Here is a 19,158-nt window from a genome sequence, read left to right as displayed (position 1 = left end):
GATCTTGCCTGCCTGCTTTGTACAATTTTCTTGTCTCCTGGGCTCTCAAGCTGTTAGGTATCTTCCTGTGTTCATTATGTTCTCCTCTGACACCTGCTGGATTTGAAATCAGACAGAACTGGCTCTGACACAAATTAGATGGATGACCTTCAATGGCTCATCTGAATTCTGTAAACCTCTAGCCCTAATTTGTAAACGCTATGATAGAAACTATCCTGCTTGACTCAAAAAGATTATCATGAGACTCATGCCAAAATGTAGATAATATGTAGAAAAATGCTTAGTAAACTATAAAGGATTATGCAAATGAGGATTATTGTTATGGTCATAATTTGTGGCTTTTTAAAAAAAATTTATTTATTTATTTATTATTTTTTGGGGGGTACACCAAGTACAATCATCTGTTTTTATACACATATCCCCGTATTCCCTCCCTCCCTTGACTCCCCCCCACCCTCCCCGTCCCAGTCCTCTAAGGCATCATCTATCCTCAAGTTGAACTCCCTTTGTTATACAGCAACTTCCCACTGGCTGTTTCCCACTGGCTATCTAATGTGGCTGAACGGCTTAAAAATCAATAAGCTGAGGAAGAAAGATGGCGGCGAACTAGAAGGATGTGAGATGCATCCCTCTCCACAGATGCATCAGGAATACATCAAAAGAAGAAATAATTCCCACAGAGAACCAGCTGAACATCATCAGACGACCTCGGACACCAGAAACGACTGCAAAGATCCTGACATAACTGGTTATTTGTTTGACTCAACACTCTGCCATTAGTCTGGGGCTTGGACAGTCTTTTTTAAACCCCTTTATTGCTGGGAAAAGCAACCTCTGAAGTCTGGACTACTCCATCAGAAATCAAGTAGGAGGCTCTGGGGAGGGAGCACTGAATCCAGAATGCTAGACTACTAGAGAGTCCTCAGACACAGGGAAGATTAACTGAAGAGAACTCTCACGGAGCCCTGTATCAGAGTCTAAGACCCAGCTTCGTCCAACTGTCTGCAATTGCCAGTGCTGGACACCTCACACCAAACTACAAACAAGACAGGAACACAAACCCACCCATCAGCACACAGACTACCTAAGTCCATATTAACCTCACAGATACCCTAAAACACACCACCTGACATGGCCCTGCTCATCAGAGAGAAGAGACACAGAGCCACACAACGGAAAACAGACACCAGATGCCCCCACCAGGAAGCCTACTCAAGACACTGGACAAACCCCACCACAGGGGGCAGAGGGCAGAAACAAGAGGAATTACTACTAGGCAGCATGGGGAAAGGAGACAGCAGATTCTATAAATTAGACAAAATGAGAAAACAAAGAAACACCATGCAGGCAAAGGAGCAGGAGAAAAACCCACAAGACCAAATAAATGAAGAGGAAATAGGAAAACTGCCTGAAAAAGAATTCAGAGTAATGATAGTAAAGATGATCCAAAATTTTGACAACAAAATAGAGAAAATACAAGAAACAGTTAATAAGGACTCAGAAGAAAATAAGAGCAAACAAACAGTAATGGACAACAAAAGAACCGAAATTAAAAATACTCTAGATGGTATAAACAGCAAAATAACTGAGGCAGAAGAACGAATAAGTGAGTTGGAAGATAGAATAGGGGAAATAACTGCCACAGAGCAGGAAAGAGAAAAAAGAATAAAAAGAATAGAAGACAGTCTCAGAGACCTTGGTGACAACATTAAGTACACCAACATTCGAATCATAGGCATCCCAGAAGAAGAAGAAAAAAAGAAAGGGTCTGAGAAAATATTTCAAGAGGTTATAGTGGAAAACTTCCCCAACATGGGAAAGGAAATAATTAATCAAGTCCAAGAAGCACCGAGTCCCATACAGAATAAACCCAAGGAGAAATACACCAAGGCACATATTAATCACACTAACGAAAATTAAACACAAAGAAAAAATATTAAAAGCAGCAAGAGAAAAGCAACAAAGAACATATAAGGGAAAACCCATAAGGATAACAGCTGATCTTTCTGCAGAAACTCTGCAGCCCAGAAGGGTTTGGCAGGATATACTGAAAGTCCTGAAAGAGAGAAACCTACAGCCAAGAATACTCTACCCAGCAAGAACCTCATTCAGGTTTGATGGAGAAATCAAAATCTTAACAGACAAGCAAAACTTAAGATAATTCAGCACCACCACACCAGCCTTACAACAATTGCTAAAGGAACTTTTCTAAGCAGGAAACACAAGAGAAGGAAAGACCTACAAAAACAAACCCAAAACATTTAAGAAAATGGTAATAGGAACATATATGTCAATAATCACCTTAAATGTAAATGGATTAAAGGCTCCAACCAAAAGACACAAACTGGATGAATGGATACAAAACAAGACCCTTAAATATGCTGCCTACAAGAAACCCACTACAGACCAAGGGACACATATAGACTGAAAGTAAAGGGATGGAAAAAGATATTCCATGCAAATGGAAGTCAAAAGAAAGCTGGAGTAGCAATACTCATATCAGACACATTACACTTTAAAGTAAAGACTATTACAAGAGACAAGGAAGGACACTACATAATGATCAAGGCATCAGTCCAAGAAGAACATATAACAACTGTAAATACCTAAGCACCCAACATAGGAGCACCTCAATACATAAGGCAAATGCTAACAGCCATAAAAGGGGACATCGACAGGAACACAATAATAGTGGGAGACTTGAACACCCCATTTACATCAATGGACAGATCATCCAAACAGAAAATAAATAAGGACACACAAGCTTTAAGTGACACATTAGACCATCTCAACTTAATTAATAGTTATAGGACATTCCATCCAAAAACGAAAGAACACATTTTCTTTTCAAGTGCACACGGAACATTTTCCAGGATAGATCACATCTTGGGTCACAAATCAAGCCTCAGTAAATTCAAGAAAATTGAAATCATGTCAGGAATCTTCTCTGACCACAGTGCCATAAGACTAGATATCAATTACAGGAAAAAAACTGTAAAAAATACAAACACATGGAGACTAAACAATATGCTACTAAACAACCAAGAAATCACTAAAGAAATCAAAGAGGAAATCAAAAACTATCTAGAAACAAATGACAATGAAAACACAACAACCCAAAACCTATGGGATGCAGCAAAAGCAGTTATAAGGGGCAAGTTTATAGCAATACAGTCCTACCTCAAGAAACAAGAAAAATATTGAATAAACAACCTAACCTTTACACCTAAAACAATTAGAGAAAGAACAAAAAAAACCCCAAAGTGAGCAGAAGGAAAGAAATCATAAAGATCAGATCAGAAATAAATGAAAAAGAAAGGAAGGAAAGAATTGCAAAGATCAATGAAACTAAAAGCTGGTTGTTTGAGAAATTAAACAAAATTGACAAACCATTAGCCAGACTCATCAGGAAAAAAGGGAGAAGACACAAATCAACAGAATTAGAAATGAAAGAGAAGTAACAACGGACACTGCAGAAATTCATGAGAGACTACTACAAGCAACTATATGCCAATAAATTGGATAACCTGGAAGAAATGGATACATTCTTAGAAAAGTACAATCTTCCAAGACTGAACCAGGAAGAAACAGAAAATATGAACAGACCAATCACAAGTACAGTAATTGAGACTGTGATTAAAAATCTCCCAACAAACAAAAGCCCAGGGCCAGATGGCTTCACAGGTGAATTCTATCAAACATTTAGAGAAGAGCTAACATCTATCCTTCTCAAACTCTTCCAAACTATAGCAGAAGGAGGAACACTCCCAAACTCATGCTATAAGGCCACCATCACCCTGATACGAAAACCAGGCAAAGATATCACAAAAAAAGAACATTACAGGCCAATATCACTGATGAATATAGATGCAAAAATCCTCAACCAAATACTAGCTAACAGAATCCAACAGCACATTAAAAAGATCATGAACCATGATCAAGTGGGGTTTGTCCCTGGAATGCAAGGATTCTTCAATATACGCAAATCAATCAACGTGATACATCATATCAACAAATTGAAGGATAAAAACCATATGATCATCTCAATAGATGCAGAAAAAGCTTTTGACAAAATTCAACATCCATTTATGATAAAAGCTCTCCAGAAATGGGCAGAGAAGGAAATTACCTCAACATAATAAAAGCCATATATGAGAAACCAAAAGCCAACATCGTTCTCAATGGGGAAAAACTGAAAGAATTCCCTCTTAGAACAGGAACAAGACAAGGGTGTCCACTCTCACCATTATTATTCAACATAGTTTTGGAAGTTTTAGCCACAGCAATCAGAGAAGAAAAAGAAATAAAAGGAATCCAAATTGGAAAAGAAGAAGTAAAATTGTCACTCTTTGCCGATAACATGATATTATACATGGAAAACCTGAAAGATTCTACCAGAAAACTGCTAGCACTAATTGAGGAGTTTAGTAAAGTAGAAGGATACAAAATTAATGCACAGAAATCTCTTGCATTCCTATACACTAACAACGGAAGAGCAGAAAGAGAAATTAAGGAAACTCTCCCATTTACCACTGCAACAAAAAGAATAAAATACCTAGGAATAAACCTGCCCAAAGTGGCAAAAGACCTGTATACAGAAAACTATAAGACACTGATGAAAGAAATCAAAGACAATACAAACAGACGGGGAGACATACCATGTTCTTGGATTGGAAGAATCAACATAGTGAAAATGACTGTACTACCCAAAGCAATTTACAGATTCAATGCAATCCCGATCAAATTACCAATGGCATTTTTCACAAAACTAGAGCAAGAAATCTTACAATTTGTATGGAAACGCAAAAGACCCAAACAGCCAAAGCAATCTTGAGAAGGAAAGACGGAGCTGGTGGAATCAGGCTTCCTGACTTCAAGCTATACTACAAGGCCACAGTGATCAAGACAGTATGGTACTGGCACAAAAATAGAAAGGAAGATCAATGGAACAGAATAGAGAACCCGGAGGTAAACCCAAGCACGTATGGGCAGCTTATCTTTCACAAAGGAGGCAAGAATATACAATGGAAAAAAGACAGCCTCTTCAATAAGTGGTGCTGGGAAAATTGGACAGCTACATGTAAAAGAATGAAATTAGAACACTTCCTAACACCATACACAAAAGTAAACTCAAAATGGATGAAAGACCTAAATGTAAGGCCAGACACTATAAAACTCCTAGAGGAAAACTTAGGCAGAACACTCTATGACATCCATCAAAGCAAGATCCTTTTTCACCCACCTCCTAGAATCATGGAAATAAAATCAAGAATAAATAAATGGGACCTGATGAAACTTAAAAGCTTTTGCACAGTGAAGGAAACCATAAACAAGACAAGAAGGCAACCCTCAGAATGGGAGAAAATACTTGCCAACAAAGCAATGGACAAAGGATTAATCTCCAAAATATACAAGCAGCTCATGCGGCTTAATACCAAAAAAGCAAATAACCTAATCCACAAATGGGTGGAAGACCTAAATAGACATTTCTCCATACACCTCACACCGGTCAGAATGGCCATCATCAAAAAATCTAGAAACAATAAATGTTGGAGAGGGTGTGGAGAAAAGGGAGCTCTCCTGCACTGTTGATGGGAATGTAAGTTGATACAGCAACTATGGAAAACAGTTTGGAGGTTCCTGAAAAAACTAAAAATAGAACTACTATATGATCCAGTAATCCCACTCCTGGGCATATACCCAGAGAAAACCATAATCCAAAAAGAAACATGTACAATAATGTTCACTGCAGCACTATTTACAATAGCCAGGACATGGAAGCAACCTAAATGCCCATCAACAGATGAATGGACAAAGATGTGGCACATAGATACAATGGAATATTACTCAGCCATAAAAAGGAATGAAATGGAGCTATATGTAATGAGGTGAATAGACCTAGAGTCTGTCACACAGAGTGAAGTAAGCCAGAAAGAGAAAAACAAATACTGTATGCTAACTCATATATACAGAATCTTAAAAAAATGGTACTGATGAACCCAGTGACAGGGCAAGAATAAGGATGCAGATGCAGAGAATGGACTGGAGGACAGGGGGTTGGGGAGGCGGGGGGCGAAGGGGAACCTGGGACAAAGTTAGAGAATAGCATAGACATATATACACTACCAACTGTAAAATAGATAGCTAGTGGGAAATTTCTGTATAGCTAAGGGAGATGAACTCAATGATGGGTGATGCCTTAGAGGGCCAGGATTGGGAAGGGTGGGAGGGAGTTGCAGGAGGGAAGGGATATGGAGATATATGTATAAATACAGCTGATTCACTTTGTTGTACCTCAAAAGCTAGTACAAGAATGTAAAGCAATTATATTCCAATAAAGAGCTTAAAAACAACAACAAAAATAAAATAAAACTAAAAAAAAAAAGTCAAGAAGCTCTGAGTAAGGCTCTAAGGACTGCTCTTAGAAGTAATTCCCAGCGTATGGTCATTGGGATATTTTATGTGGCAATGTAGAACTTTTTTTGTCTTGCTTACTTACATCCTAGTTTTCAGAACCCTGAGATTATAAATTACATCATGTGAATTACCACCCAACCCCACTGTCTGATTGGTTAAATACATTATAATCAATGCGATGACATACTGTGCAAAATATTTGGGAACGCATGTGAAATGATGATCACAATCTTTTAAGTAGAGAGAAAAAACGAGTTGTAGAATAGTATGTGTGCTAGAGTACAGTCTCATTTTATGTAATAAAAATAGACAATAGGTCTCTCCCCCTCACCCATAATATGATGAATGGGGTCCAAACACTTCATTCGCATAAATTTTAGGGACCACGACTGCAAGATGAATGACATGACTGGGGCGAGGCTGTGGGGCTGTTTGGGGAGAATCCCCAGGAGCCAGTCCTTTCTGGTCCTGGCTAAAGTTTGGCGCCACCTGGTGACAGTTACCCATTTTGATTTTAATATCAGTGGGGACAATTCTGGGTCCTGGGGCTGGCTGGAATTTCCAGGAAAATGACAGAGATTCTTGGGTTCTTCTGGTTAGTTAGCACCTTTTCTGTGGCCTGACACGAGCTTAAGCTAAGCGAATGCTGGGGACTGGAGGGCCTTCCTGCCAAATCCTCCCTTTCCTGGGGTTGCCTACTGTCTACTTGCCTTGCTCTCCATGCCTCCCCCTTGTGGAAGGTAACTTTACGTGACCCTCATTTGAGGTTGGGGCTAACAAAGAACAGGAGCCATTGATGATCACATTATATTTAAATTCACACAATTCCAGGGTTTCTTTGTATATATTCACATACACGAAAATACATTTGTATATCTATAGCAGATGGTTAAAAGGATATACAACCTAACAACAGTGCGGGTTTTTTTTTTGTGGAGAATGCGATGGGAGAGGTGGAAGAAAGAAAAAAGGTAGAAATGGGAAGTTTGCCTTTTTATTGATATATTTCCTTACTGATTGAAAACTTTTAATAAGATACATAAGTCTATAGATACATCTAACTATATATGTAATATATATTATATGTAAAATTCACTGAACACCAACCCACCAAAAGCCATCTAACCTGATGACCAAGTCTCATAATTACTGAGAATTTTGTTGCTATTCGATTCGATGTGACTTACCTCCAGTCATTGTTTTAGCCTTTCCTCAGTGGGTTTTGTTCATCCAGCCCACCTGAATGTCAATTTTGCATGTTTCACATTTCAGAGGTCTAGCATTTCTTAAATGCTCAAGGTCTGTTTGGGAATGGGTGGGATTTCTCTTAAATGTATTTATTGTGTTCTAATTTGGCTTTTAGTAATTGGCAAAATGGCATATTGTCTTTTTACAAATTTATCTCTAGTTGATTTGGACTCAAAATCCACAGCTAAGAAGAGCAGATCTACTGGCTTGTTCTTATCAGTGTGTCAGCATCAGCAGAAACTTACAGTGCTTTCCTCCTCTAAGAAGACATGTATATCCTTTTAGAATAGTTTGTGAACTAGTAACTAGTGTATGGAACAGAAAGCTAAGAAGTTGTTTCCACCTTACCAAGATCCATCTCAAATTTTTTGCTACATTTCTCTTTCCTTATCCTACATCATCTTACCATCTACTCAGAATTTTCTTCTTTCTTAACATAGAACCTGGAAGAGAGAAGCATTGTTCAAGATGACAAGGAGATGATCTTGAGCTCAGAGGAGGAGAGTTTCTTTGTCCAAGTGCACGACGTTTCTCCAGAGCAACCGCGAACGGTCATCAAAGCACCCCGCGTCAGCACCGCGCAGGACGTCATTCAGCAGGTGAAGGCCTCCCTTTCCTCACCTTAGTCCTGTCCTAAGTGTGAACTATTGGGACAAATCAGATGTCAGCTCACTTTGTGAATGAGGTTCTAGAACAAGGGGGACTTGACAAGGGAGAGTGTACCTCTTAAGCCTGGGAAATACTCATTCCTTCAATGATACTTGCCCAGTATCTATTGTGAGTCAGGTGCTCTCTGAAGGCTTGATAACAGACCTAATGACCATCTCTCAGGGATCCTTCAGAGGACATGCAGGAGGCCTCCTCTGACCCTTTCCCCTCCGCTGGTCATGCTTCTCTGTGTACCTGGCTTCAGAGAACTCTGTTTCCTTCTTTTGGAGCCCTGTTGTGGTTTGCATTTATTAAACACTCACTTGAGAAGTTAGTGTAAAGGTTATCAACACAGACTCTAGATCAGATTGCTCCATGTGCAAATCTCAGCTCTACTTCTTACTAGCTCTGAGCCTGGGCAAGTTATTTAACCACCTGTGCCTTAGTTATACTGGTGTGCTGGTAAACTGGCTCTATAAAAAAAAAAAAAAAAAAAAGCCCTGATTTGTAGTGTTTGTGAACTTCTGCCATGTAAATCCTCCCACCACATCTGATTCCTGTGGGCTCCAGTGGGCTTAAGCTATGTGCTAAGTTACCATGCAGATAGCATGGATAGTAAATCGCACTTTCCGTACAGAGCTGTTGAGAAGATGAAGTAAATATATGTAAAGCACATTTGCCTAGTGCAACACCTAGCACATGGTAAGCACTATTTAAGTCCTATTTGCTATTCTTATTGCATGAAAATTTGATTAATATTAGCCTCCTTAATAGACTTTGAACTCCCTAAACTATATACAGTATCTGGGACATACTTAGCCCTCACTAGACATTTGATGAGTGAATAAATGCACAAATGAAAGATAATCTTGTACTAAATGAGAAGTGAGACCAGGTAAGTTCAAACATGGCTTCAACACCCAAGACTCTGAGGTGAAGCGGCAGCATCATGGGACAGAGATGCTCCCGAGGGCCAGGATTCTGCCCCTCACTGTCTGCATGACCTTCATGTCTGTGAGCTTTGGAGGATGCAGACAATCCGGTTCAAGTCCTTTTTCTGTTACTAGCTGTGCATCCTCTGGAACCTGGCTGACCTCTTGTAGACTTAAGCTTCCTTGTCTGAAAAAGGTGATAATGACATCTAAATCATGGTCAGTTGTGAAACTAAATGAGACAGTGGGATGTACTGTAAATCAGGAAAGTACGTACAAGCTACCACCACAAAAATGTAAAATGAGAAGTGGGATGACAAGATCTGAAAGACCCCCTCCATCTCTAAAAGTCTGTGACACTTTTCCACCTTAAAGTCTCATTTACAGTGAAGCAAGTGTTGGAGATACAGTGTCTTTTATTCAGTTAATCATAATTTATCTTTCAGACCTTATGCAAAGCCAAATATTCCTATAGCATCCTGAGCAACCCCAACCCGAGTGACTATGTGCTTTTGGAAGAGGTGGTGAAAGACACCACCAACAGGAAGTCTTCTACCCCAAAGTCCTCCCAGCGCGTCCTTTTGGATCAGGAGTGTGTGTTTCAAGCTCAAAGCAAGTGGAAAGGTGCAGGAAAATTCATCCTTAAGCTAAAGGAACAAGTGCAGGTAAAGTTCAAGGTTGTTTTTCTCTCTTCACAAATTATTTGATATTCATAACTACGCTGTAATCAAATTCAGGAGCTAGTGAAATCTAGGAGAAAGTTTCTGAGTCAAGGAGATTAGTTGGAAGAATGTTGTTTGGCTCTGTTTTCACTGTGTGGAAAGAAATGTCTCTCCCCTGGGCTTAAGCAGTCCTCAGAGTCCCTCAGCCCAGCTTTCCAAAGCTCTACTTACTAGAGAGAGAACAAGAAAAGGCTCTTTCTGATATAGTGTCATGTGACTGAGGATCCTGGCTTTAACCTATTACCAATTGAAGAGCCTCATTTTCCACAGGCATCCCGAGAAGACAAAAGGAAGGTCATCTCTTTTGCAAGCGAACTCAAGAAGCTCACCAAGTCGACTAAACAGTCCCGAGGACTCACATCACCTTCTCAGATCTTGGCCTCAGAAAATATCCAAAACAAAGAGGAGAAACCTGTGGGCGGCTTGTCCTCCAGTGACACGACAGACTATCGACAGTGAGCAAGGGTAGCACGTTTTCCCCAGGTATCCTGAGTCACTGCACCGTTCTGAAACGGGGGTCACCTTACACTACTTTGTAAGACATAGTTCGTACACTATCTTTTGTCTTTTCCAAGAGGAGGATGTCCCCAAGGCAGGTAGGAATGGTACCCTACAGGAAAAGGGCTCTGAAGATACACATCACTTCAGCATTGATAATTTCAGATCTCCTTATTTTGTAGATAACTAAAGGCCCCAAGAGGACAACAAACTTGCCCAAACTACAACAGCCTTATTTCAGCAGACATAGAACTGTCTTAATTACTGGTAACTCACATGAATATTCTTGAAGGGCTGCTATGGGTCATGCAACTTTTATTCCTTTGAATTTCCAGTTTGATGTTCTTCTAATTTAGGTCTGATTTAGCCTCAACAAGCTCCACGTCTTCTGCCTCAATTAAAAAATTAAAATCTGGCACCCAGGATGTAATGATTAAAAATAAAGCAAAATGACATAACAGCCTGCAGTAAATCATGCCTTTGGTTGCCAGCTCACTGCATGGTATTCACATACAGAGTAAATTTCACTCTATCTTAAAACAAACTATTTATATGGAACCTGAATTTTTTTAAAAGAACCATGTGAGGAAACCAAACATAGATTTCTTCTTTTCACTTAGTTTCTTAATGAACCCAAGGGATTATTAAAGCCCACTTTTCACCTGTTCCATCATAGTTCTAAGATTTAAAATTCTCAAGAGACCAACAGCACAGTGAAGGCATTGTTGCTTATACTACAGAGCTGCATCATCTGTCTTCATCACAATCAGATATTTGTAGAAGCTCATAATTAATTTATTCATATCTCTTGTCAGGACCAAATTTGACTTAGCCTAAAAGAAGGCCAATACATTGAGCCAATGTTTAAGGAGCAACTCTTAAAACAGTTGGTGCCCCATATACACTTACGAAGAAAGCTCTTTTTTTTAATAAATTTTATTTATTTATTTATTTATTTATTGGCTGCGTTGGGTCTTTGTTGCTGTGCGTGGGCTTCTCATTGCGGTGGCTTCTCTTGTTGCAGAGTGCAGGCTCTAGGTATGCGGGCTTCAGTCGTTGTGGCACATGGGCTCAACAGTTGTGACTCAAGCTCAGTAGTTGTGGGGCATGGGCTTAGTTGCTCCTCGACATGTGGGATCTTCCCAGACCAAGGATTGAACCCGTGTCCCCTGCACTGGCAGGCGGATTCTTAACCACTGTGCCACCAGGGAAACACAACAAAGCTTTTTTAAAAAAGACAAGGCCAAATACAGGAAGCTGCCTCCTCTAGAACTTCTGCACATCCGACTGTTCAGAGTCTGGGCTGTTTAGGTTCTGTATGCAAAGACTCATCAGGAAGAAATCTCAGCACTGTGGCAGCAATGCACATCACACAGCATCAGGTAACAGTGAATACGCACAGAATAGTGAAGCCCTGGGCTGTTCCAGACCCTGAGAAGGCTCAGCACCCATTTTCTGCTGTGGTCCACCTGGTATCCCATTTTTAAAGTTCCAGTCACTTCCTTTCTTGCTTCAGTGTCACTGAGACAGGCAGTGCCTTCTGTGAAAGCCAAGTGAGCTTTCAGACTAAGGCCCATGTTGAGCCTCTCCAACTTTAGGAAAATGACTCATTATGGTAGTGGGTCTGTGAGCACACAGTAAAGACAGTGATCAAAATTTCAAGTACTGTTTTCCATATCAAGAACTTAGCATCAAATAAATCATAGGTGTGATAATGTTATGCACACCTCTCTATTATAAACTCCATAATGATAGGGTGAAATTACACTCTGCACATAAAGAGCCCTCGGTATGCCAGAAAATTAATAAGCACATTTACGTACAACTCCACTAGAAACCTGACTTCAAAATAATGTGCTTGCTATAATAAGCATTAGTAGTTGCTTATGTTTTAGGAGAGTAAGGAGGGTAGAGGTGATTTAGATGATTGCCTCTGGACTCAATTCTCCTGTAGTAAGCAGACATTCAGAATCAGTCAATTGACCTCACATCTTTCCCTAAACTTGGGGAAGCTTCTCTTTAAAACAAAATAGCCATTGAAGGACTCCCTTGGTGGTCCAGTGGTTAAGACTCCTCGCTCCCAATGCAGGGGGTGCAGGTTTGATCCCTGGACAGGGAACTAGATCCCACATGCCACAACTAAGACCTGGTGCAGCCAAATAAATAAATAAATAAAAATAAAATAGCCATTGATAATAATAATAGTCACTGGTGCATCTACTGGAATATACAGCCCATGTTATTAACTCTACAAATGGGTGTTTCCAAGAAAGAGAATTTGTGAAAAAAGAAGGGCTTTTTTGTATATGCTCGCAAGAAAACAAGTTTAGTATTTTTATTGCTTTCTGAGTGACATCATATTTCATATTATTTGTTCTGAAATATTCACCTCTAAAGTTTTAAGAATTACCCCCTAATAATAATCTAAGAATTTCTAAACAACTAATTATTTACCTTTCTCTTATCCTTAGTAATATATATAACTAGTTGAAAGAAGTCCACCTTTTTTTTTAAGCTGAACAGTTTAGCTATGGTTTAAAAAAAAAAAAATCTTTTTAAAGAATGTGATGTTCCAGGGCAGAAATAGCCTAATGTTTCACCTCCCAGGAACATCATGTTCTAACACTGTGAGTTTATAGGAAATAGTCTCTCCCCCAAACCCAGTCACCAGAGCTGTGGGTTTCTGTTGGTTGAACAACTTTAAACCTTGCTACACTGTAAATGCTTCTGCTCCTTCACTTTAAAGATACTAACAAGCCTATGTATACAACTTTACAGGTGAAGATCTTTTGGCAAGATGTTAAACTAAAGTCAAGAATGAACATGATGGAAAGAAATATAATTTCCTTATTTTTCATTAGACTTAAACTGGAAATTGACAATTTCTGAACTCGTGATATGAAGTCCACACTGAGGTCAAGCAAAATGGCAGAGGCTAGCTACCAACCAGTTTCCTGATGAACGAAGCGAAGACGCCCAGCAGACTGCCACTTTACAGGTGTCCACAGTTGGGAAAACCATTGCTAAGCTTGCAATAATTGACTTAGAACAAGGGTCCACAAACTTTGTAAAGGGCTAGACAGTAAATATTTTAGGCCTTATGGGCCATATGGTCTCTGATTCAACTCAGCTACAGTGCAGAAGCAGCCACCGACAACACATACTGAAAGAATGTGGCTGTGAGCCAATACAGACACTGAAATCGGAATTTCACGTGATTTCCCCATGTCATAAATATTCCTCGTTTGATTTTTTTTTTTTATCTTTTAAATATGTAAAAACTATTCTTAGTTCAAGAGGCATACAAAACCAGGTGGCAGCCTGAATTTGACCCAAGGGCTATAGTTTGCTGACCTGACTTAGAAAACAGGAACAAGATGCACAGAGGTATGAAAACAAGCAGGCTAGTTTAGTCATACATTTTATGGCTGAGAATTTGAAGCTTTTGGGCATTGCAAGTGTAAATATGTCCTATAAGATTCATTAAAAAGTGACTCAATTTAGTTTCTATATTGTGTACCATCGTGAACTCTCCTATAGTATTTCTTTTTACATATAGAATGATGTTGGTTTTTTTTTTTACGTTTGTTGCTTATATATTCACAGACTTCTGGTTTCCACAAACTGAATTTAGAATAACGTACAATATAATTATCTACTGAGTTGTGACATCTTAACGAGAAACTTAACCATGTTTTTAAAGCAAAAGTAGACTGAGTTGGTGTTTATTTATTTTACAATGTTTGTACTGACACTGTACCTATATATTTATTATATGCAGCTTTCTTGATATGGCTTGAGAATTAAAGCATTAGTGGTTCTATCTCACTATTTTGAAGACAAATCTCCTAAAAAGAAAATGTATGCTCTGAATATCTGAAATAGGCCAGAATTTCATATAACTTGCCATTTAATGTAAATTATTTTAAAAAACCTTGCTGTATAAAACTATCATGTAACTGTAAAGGATTCTTCTTATTCCTGGCATGAAGCAAATTATGACTTTGAAAATGAAATGTGTTCTTCTAAAGTAAAATCCAAATTTTATCTTTCTATGGCTATTAAAATTTAAGACATTTTTCTTCAAATTATAAAACACTAAAAATCCTAACTTTTGCTTTGAGAAGTTTTTCACCATAAAAGATGAATAAAACAGGGACTTAGAAGGCCTGGTGGTACAGTGGTTAAGACTCCATGATCCCAATGCAGGGGGTCTGGGTTCAATCCCTGGTCAGAGAACTAGATCCCACGTGCTGCAACGAAGATCCCACACTTGGCAACGAAGATCCTGTGTGCCACAACTAAGACCTGGCACAGCCAAGTAAATAAATAATTTTTTTTTAATGAATAAAACCCCCTAAGTTCTTTGAAACACACGGCATAGCTTTCATGTTATTGGAAGTTCTGACTAAGTCAAAGCCTTAATGCTAGAACCGCCATCTGCTTGTCAACAGAATTCAGGCTATTCCAGTTTGATGTTGTTTGTACAGTGCTACAGGTTTCTTTTTAAATCAAATAATCAGTCTGCAACAAATGTACAATGCAGCCTCATTTTTTAAAATATTCCAGACACCATAATCAAGCTTCTCTAAACTAATAGGCATTTTTTCCTCTGGTTGGGCTTACTGTGTCATAAAAATCAAGTTACTGGTCTAACTGGCTAAAGTCAAGATGAAAACTGCATAGCAGTGAGCTGGAAAGCAAGACTGGTCTCACTAGGTTTATCACTTGGCCTTGACTCTAAGCCCTGCCCCACCCCACCCCACCCCACGGCCATTAACACAAAATCCGAAACTTGAGACTGAAAGGGAGACTAGGTTTTAGCAAGTGAGTGAACCCAGCTTCCAGCCTGTGTCGCAGCCCAAATGGGTGGTTCATTCTGAGGTGAAAGTACATACTCTACTGTATTTGAGTCTTGGGGATTTTAGGAGGGACACACTGCTCAAAAAATTTTTACTCTATTATTACAACTAACCAGCTCAACCTGGTGTTTGCCAAAAGTAGGGAATTTTGATTTGGAGCTTCTCTGAATTATACAGTTATATTAGTATACCAAATGAAAGAAATTATCCTATTATTTAGAATGCATCTAAAATAGTCACCCACACTATACCTATTACCACTTCATGCTTTTCAGACTACTAAAAATTTGGGTAGCAAACTTTCATCAGTAAAGTTGATATGGAAAACAGTCTAACTATGCAAGCTGGCTGAAACCCCCACCAAGTGGGAGAAATTCAGGATATGGTGCTCACAATTAGTGGACTCCAGACGGGCTGGAACCAGAAGGTTGATGATGCTGACTCCAACTTACCTCACCACCAACCAATCAGAAGAATGTCCACAAGCTGATCGTGCCCTCTTTCAACCATGACTATAAAACTCCTCACTACCCCCTCCAGGTACAGACACAGTTTAGAGGGCATTAGCCCCTGGTGGCCCCCTTTGCCTGGCAAAGCAATAAAGCTGTTCTTTTCTACTTCACCCAATAAACAAACAAACAAATCAGCAAGCTGGATTTATTAAAAATTTTTGAAAAAAATATTTTAAGACGCTTTACACACACACACAAATTTAAGAAACAAAAAGAAGCATGAATTCTGTCTGTTAGGTGGTACCAACTTTTAAGATTATGATAGCTGGCAAGAAAGGATTAGAATAAGAATCCAGTATGATGTGTGATGCTGGAAGAAACAGATTAACTTCCTCTCGGTCACCTCCTCTGCAACTGCTTGTTTTGCAAACTAATGTGACATTATATAAAGGTGTGACGGAGCTGAGAATAAGTTTGAGGGTAAATCTGTAGGGAGTAACAACGTTATCCGGGCAGGAAGTGCCCTCTTGAAGGAATGCCTCTTTTCGTGTCATCCCTACCAAGTAAAAGTTATTTAATTCTCTAGCTGGGGGGGGAATACGGGGTCTAGACTCAACAAAAGTGAGTCAAAAGTGAAATCTGCTTTCACACAAAGGTCTCCCATCTCGATGGCTCTGCAGACACTGGAGGCTCATTAATGAAAGCGGGCCTCCCCTATGGCTCTGTGTGTACTTTTTTAAAAAAACGACATCTTCCCTTTCCTCTGTTCTCTCCCTTTCTGATCTCTCTGTAGAGCTCTCTTCTGCCAGACACCCACAGGCCTTGCTTAATTCTGAAAAGTAATCAAAGCTTGCGTACTGGTCCTATAAGACTGAATTAACTAAAACACAAAGGTCCACAGCTCTGGTCCCACACCAGTAAGGAGGATTTTCCTGGCTGGTGTCTGATCTAAAACTTGGCATAGTGAGAGGCAGCCTACAGGGGAAGAGCTCTCTAGGTGGCTGCCTCGAATCCTTTCAGTTGTTTCTTTCACATCAGCAGCAAGGCAAGAAGAGTGAATACGTGGGCCCTCCAAAGAAGTTATTAGAAAAGGAGATTGCCTCTTACACAAAACGCATACCTGGGTCAACATTTCCATGATACAGTACACTGCTAACAATTTATATGTTCTCTGCCATCTCTACGTATCAACTTCCTAAATGCAGTCCTTGCCTGATGATGGCTAAGGATTCTGACAGGAATACCTGAGTGTTTTTGAAGTACTGAATCTCCATGATTACAAAGCTGTTCGTATACAGCTCTTAGGTCCAGAACATACTATGCTCAAAAGTCTGCCAGCAAGCAGTCCTCTGAAACCTTCCCTATTTCAGATGATACAGGTCTCTGAACTTTGAAACAACTCACTCTGACACTGAATTGGGCAAATGTCGCATTCAAAAATAATGTGTGAATCATCGGACTCAACATGCATGGGCATGGAAGACTGAGGCCATGTCTTATGCCTGTTATTACCCCACTTCACTTTTAAGTGCCTAGCACAGTGCTAAAGCACATAGCAGGTGCTCAATATTTATCTAGTTAAAAAAATAAATATTAAGGCTATAGCTGATAGCCTCAGAGAGAGAGAGTGTGTGTGTGTTACTATTAACAACTATAATATTTAGTTCTGAAAATGAAACTCGTCAATACAAGGCTATAGAAGTTAGTGCACAAATATGCTTCAGCCTCAAATTCATATAGGATATTCAAATACAAGATGTATAATTTTATGGTCCCACTGTGATTCTCCATATGTGTAACAAGTGTGAAATAGTTGATGAATTTTTATTTTAAAATTGATTTTTCATTTAAACTATAGTTTCTGCTGCCGAAGTGAAATATAAATGTATTTGTATATGTTTGGAAAATAAATGATTTGTGACATGTACTGGTCACTTGTGCTCCAATGGAAAGACCCCTTGGTCATCTAAACAAATATTCATAACACTCCCAGACTTTTAATATCTAAAAAGTACGCTAAAAGCAAGTATTTATATGTTGAACCATACAATTCTCACCATTAAATAATCAAGCCTAAAAAAACTGGTCTTAGAAACACTTTTTAAAACCACATACAATATGCTAAAAGATTAACATGCACTATTAAGCCGATATTCTCCACTCTGCTGGAACGAAAAAGGAGCTTTCTATTTTCATTTACTGCATGAGAAAAAACTTTAAGCACTAGACCAAAATATTTGGCTTCTGTAGCTTTGAAGACATAAGAGATCTATTTAGTTGGACTACTGCTGTGCATTTTTTAAAATTCTCACATCACAAGGTTAGGAAGCAGAAAAACGAAGCTGTTTTACTCAACTATTCACAGTAGAGGATATTTATAACCCGGTCATTAAAACACTTATTTCACAAGCCACTCCTAGAATATGACAATAGCTGTCACATAAAATACTGCTTTTTAATAACATTCAAAAGAATAAGCATTTCATTTGTTAAAAAAAATAAAGAAGAAGAAGAAAAGGTTGGGGGAGCCCCTCACTGGGTACCCTTTATCCCTAAAATAGAATGGTAAAGTCTCAGACTTGTTTTTTTCCACCTGGGAGCAATTCTTCCCCCATCACCCTTCCAGAGCATGTCAGAAAATGCAAAGAACTTTGAAGAGACTAGAATCACATTCAAACTGTCTTTGAAAGCCGTCATGATGAGCACTCGTCCTTTTTCACATACACCAAATTAGGTTACTTCTCAAAGCATATTGTCCAGTAAGAGCCAAAGAACCTGGTAGCCAATTGCAAGCTATTTTTCCTTTCCTCAAAAATTTTCATAAAAAGATAGACACTCAAATTTAGAATGTTTCTCACTTCCCTCATGGTGGTGCAATAAAAATAGATTTATTTGGTTATAAAGAGTATTCCGTTATAAGAGTAACTGAATGGTAAAAAACAATCTCATGGTCTTGATTTCCCTGTGCATATTTTCAGAACTGGGACAGAACCCTGTGCCACGCAAAGGATAACTCTTCCTCCTCAAGCGAAGGTCCTAAATTAACAATATATCTATCTGTGCATCTGCACAAACACACAAATACACAACCAAGTCCACTGACTCTTCATTCTTCTACTACCGTAGTGATGTTTTCAAAGATTTGCTAAAATCCAGAGGCAACTGAGTAGCAACTTCATTACAATGTCTTTTGATTAGTTGATTTAACTCTTCATTCAAAAATGAATCCCCTTGTAAAACTTTATCCTGAAAAAATATTAAAAGTATGAGTTAAAAGTTTGCTTATGCCATAAGCAAAAGCCAAGCCATGAGCAAAGCTAAAAATGGCCAACAGCTGACACCAAACCAACACATGAAGCACAACAACGACAGGAGCTGG

The 19,158-nt window shown here is 39.0% G+C and overlaps 2 protein-coding genes across 3 annotated transcripts in view; one reads left to right on the top strand and one right to left on the bottom strand.

Moving 5' to 3' along the window:
* Nucleotides 1–14,471, top strand: part of PLCE1 (phospholipase C epsilon 1) — a 308,646-nt gene extending 294,175 nt beyond the window's left edge. Inside the window, exons 29-32 of the mRNA XM_057737203.1 lie at nucleotides 8,106–8,264; nucleotides 9,692–9,910; nucleotides 10,238–10,450; nucleotides 13,244–14,471. Of these exons, the coding sequence (XP_057593186.1) occupies nucleotides 8,106–8,264; nucleotides 9,692–9,910; nucleotides 10,238–10,426 (567 nt within the window). The 3' untranslated portion in view covers nucleotides 10,427–10,450; nucleotides 13,244–14,471. The remainder of the gene's footprint in view (nucleotides 1–8,105; nucleotides 8,265–9,691; nucleotides 9,911–10,237; nucleotides 10,451–13,243) is intronic.
* Nucleotides 14,472–15,970: 1,499 nt separating this feature from the next.
* The window catches only part of NOC3L (NOC3 like DNA replication regulator), a 30,047-nt gene continuing 26,859 nt past the window's right edge, over nucleotides 15,971–19,158 (bottom strand). Inside the window, exon 21 of one of the 2 annotated variants that reach the window (XM_057735970.1) lies at nucleotides 15,971–19,025. In XM_057735970.1, the coding sequence (XP_057591953.1) occupies nucleotides 18,897–19,025 (129 nt within the window). In that variant the 3' untranslated portion in view covers nucleotides 15,971–18,896. The remainder of the gene's footprint in view (nucleotides 19,026–19,158) is intronic. The other variant, XR_009053854.1, reaches the window with a different exon arrangement.

Source organism: Hippopotamus amphibius, chromosome 5, assembly GCF_030028045.1.
Source record: "Hippopotamus amphibius kiboko isolate mHipAmp2 chromosome 5, mHipAmp2.hap2, whole genome shotgun sequence".
NCBI classification, from domain to species: Eukaryota; Metazoa; Chordata; class Mammalia; order Artiodactyla; family Hippopotamidae; genus Hippopotamus; species Hippopotamus amphibius.
This window is presented reverse-complemented; position numbering and strand designations above follow the sequence as displayed.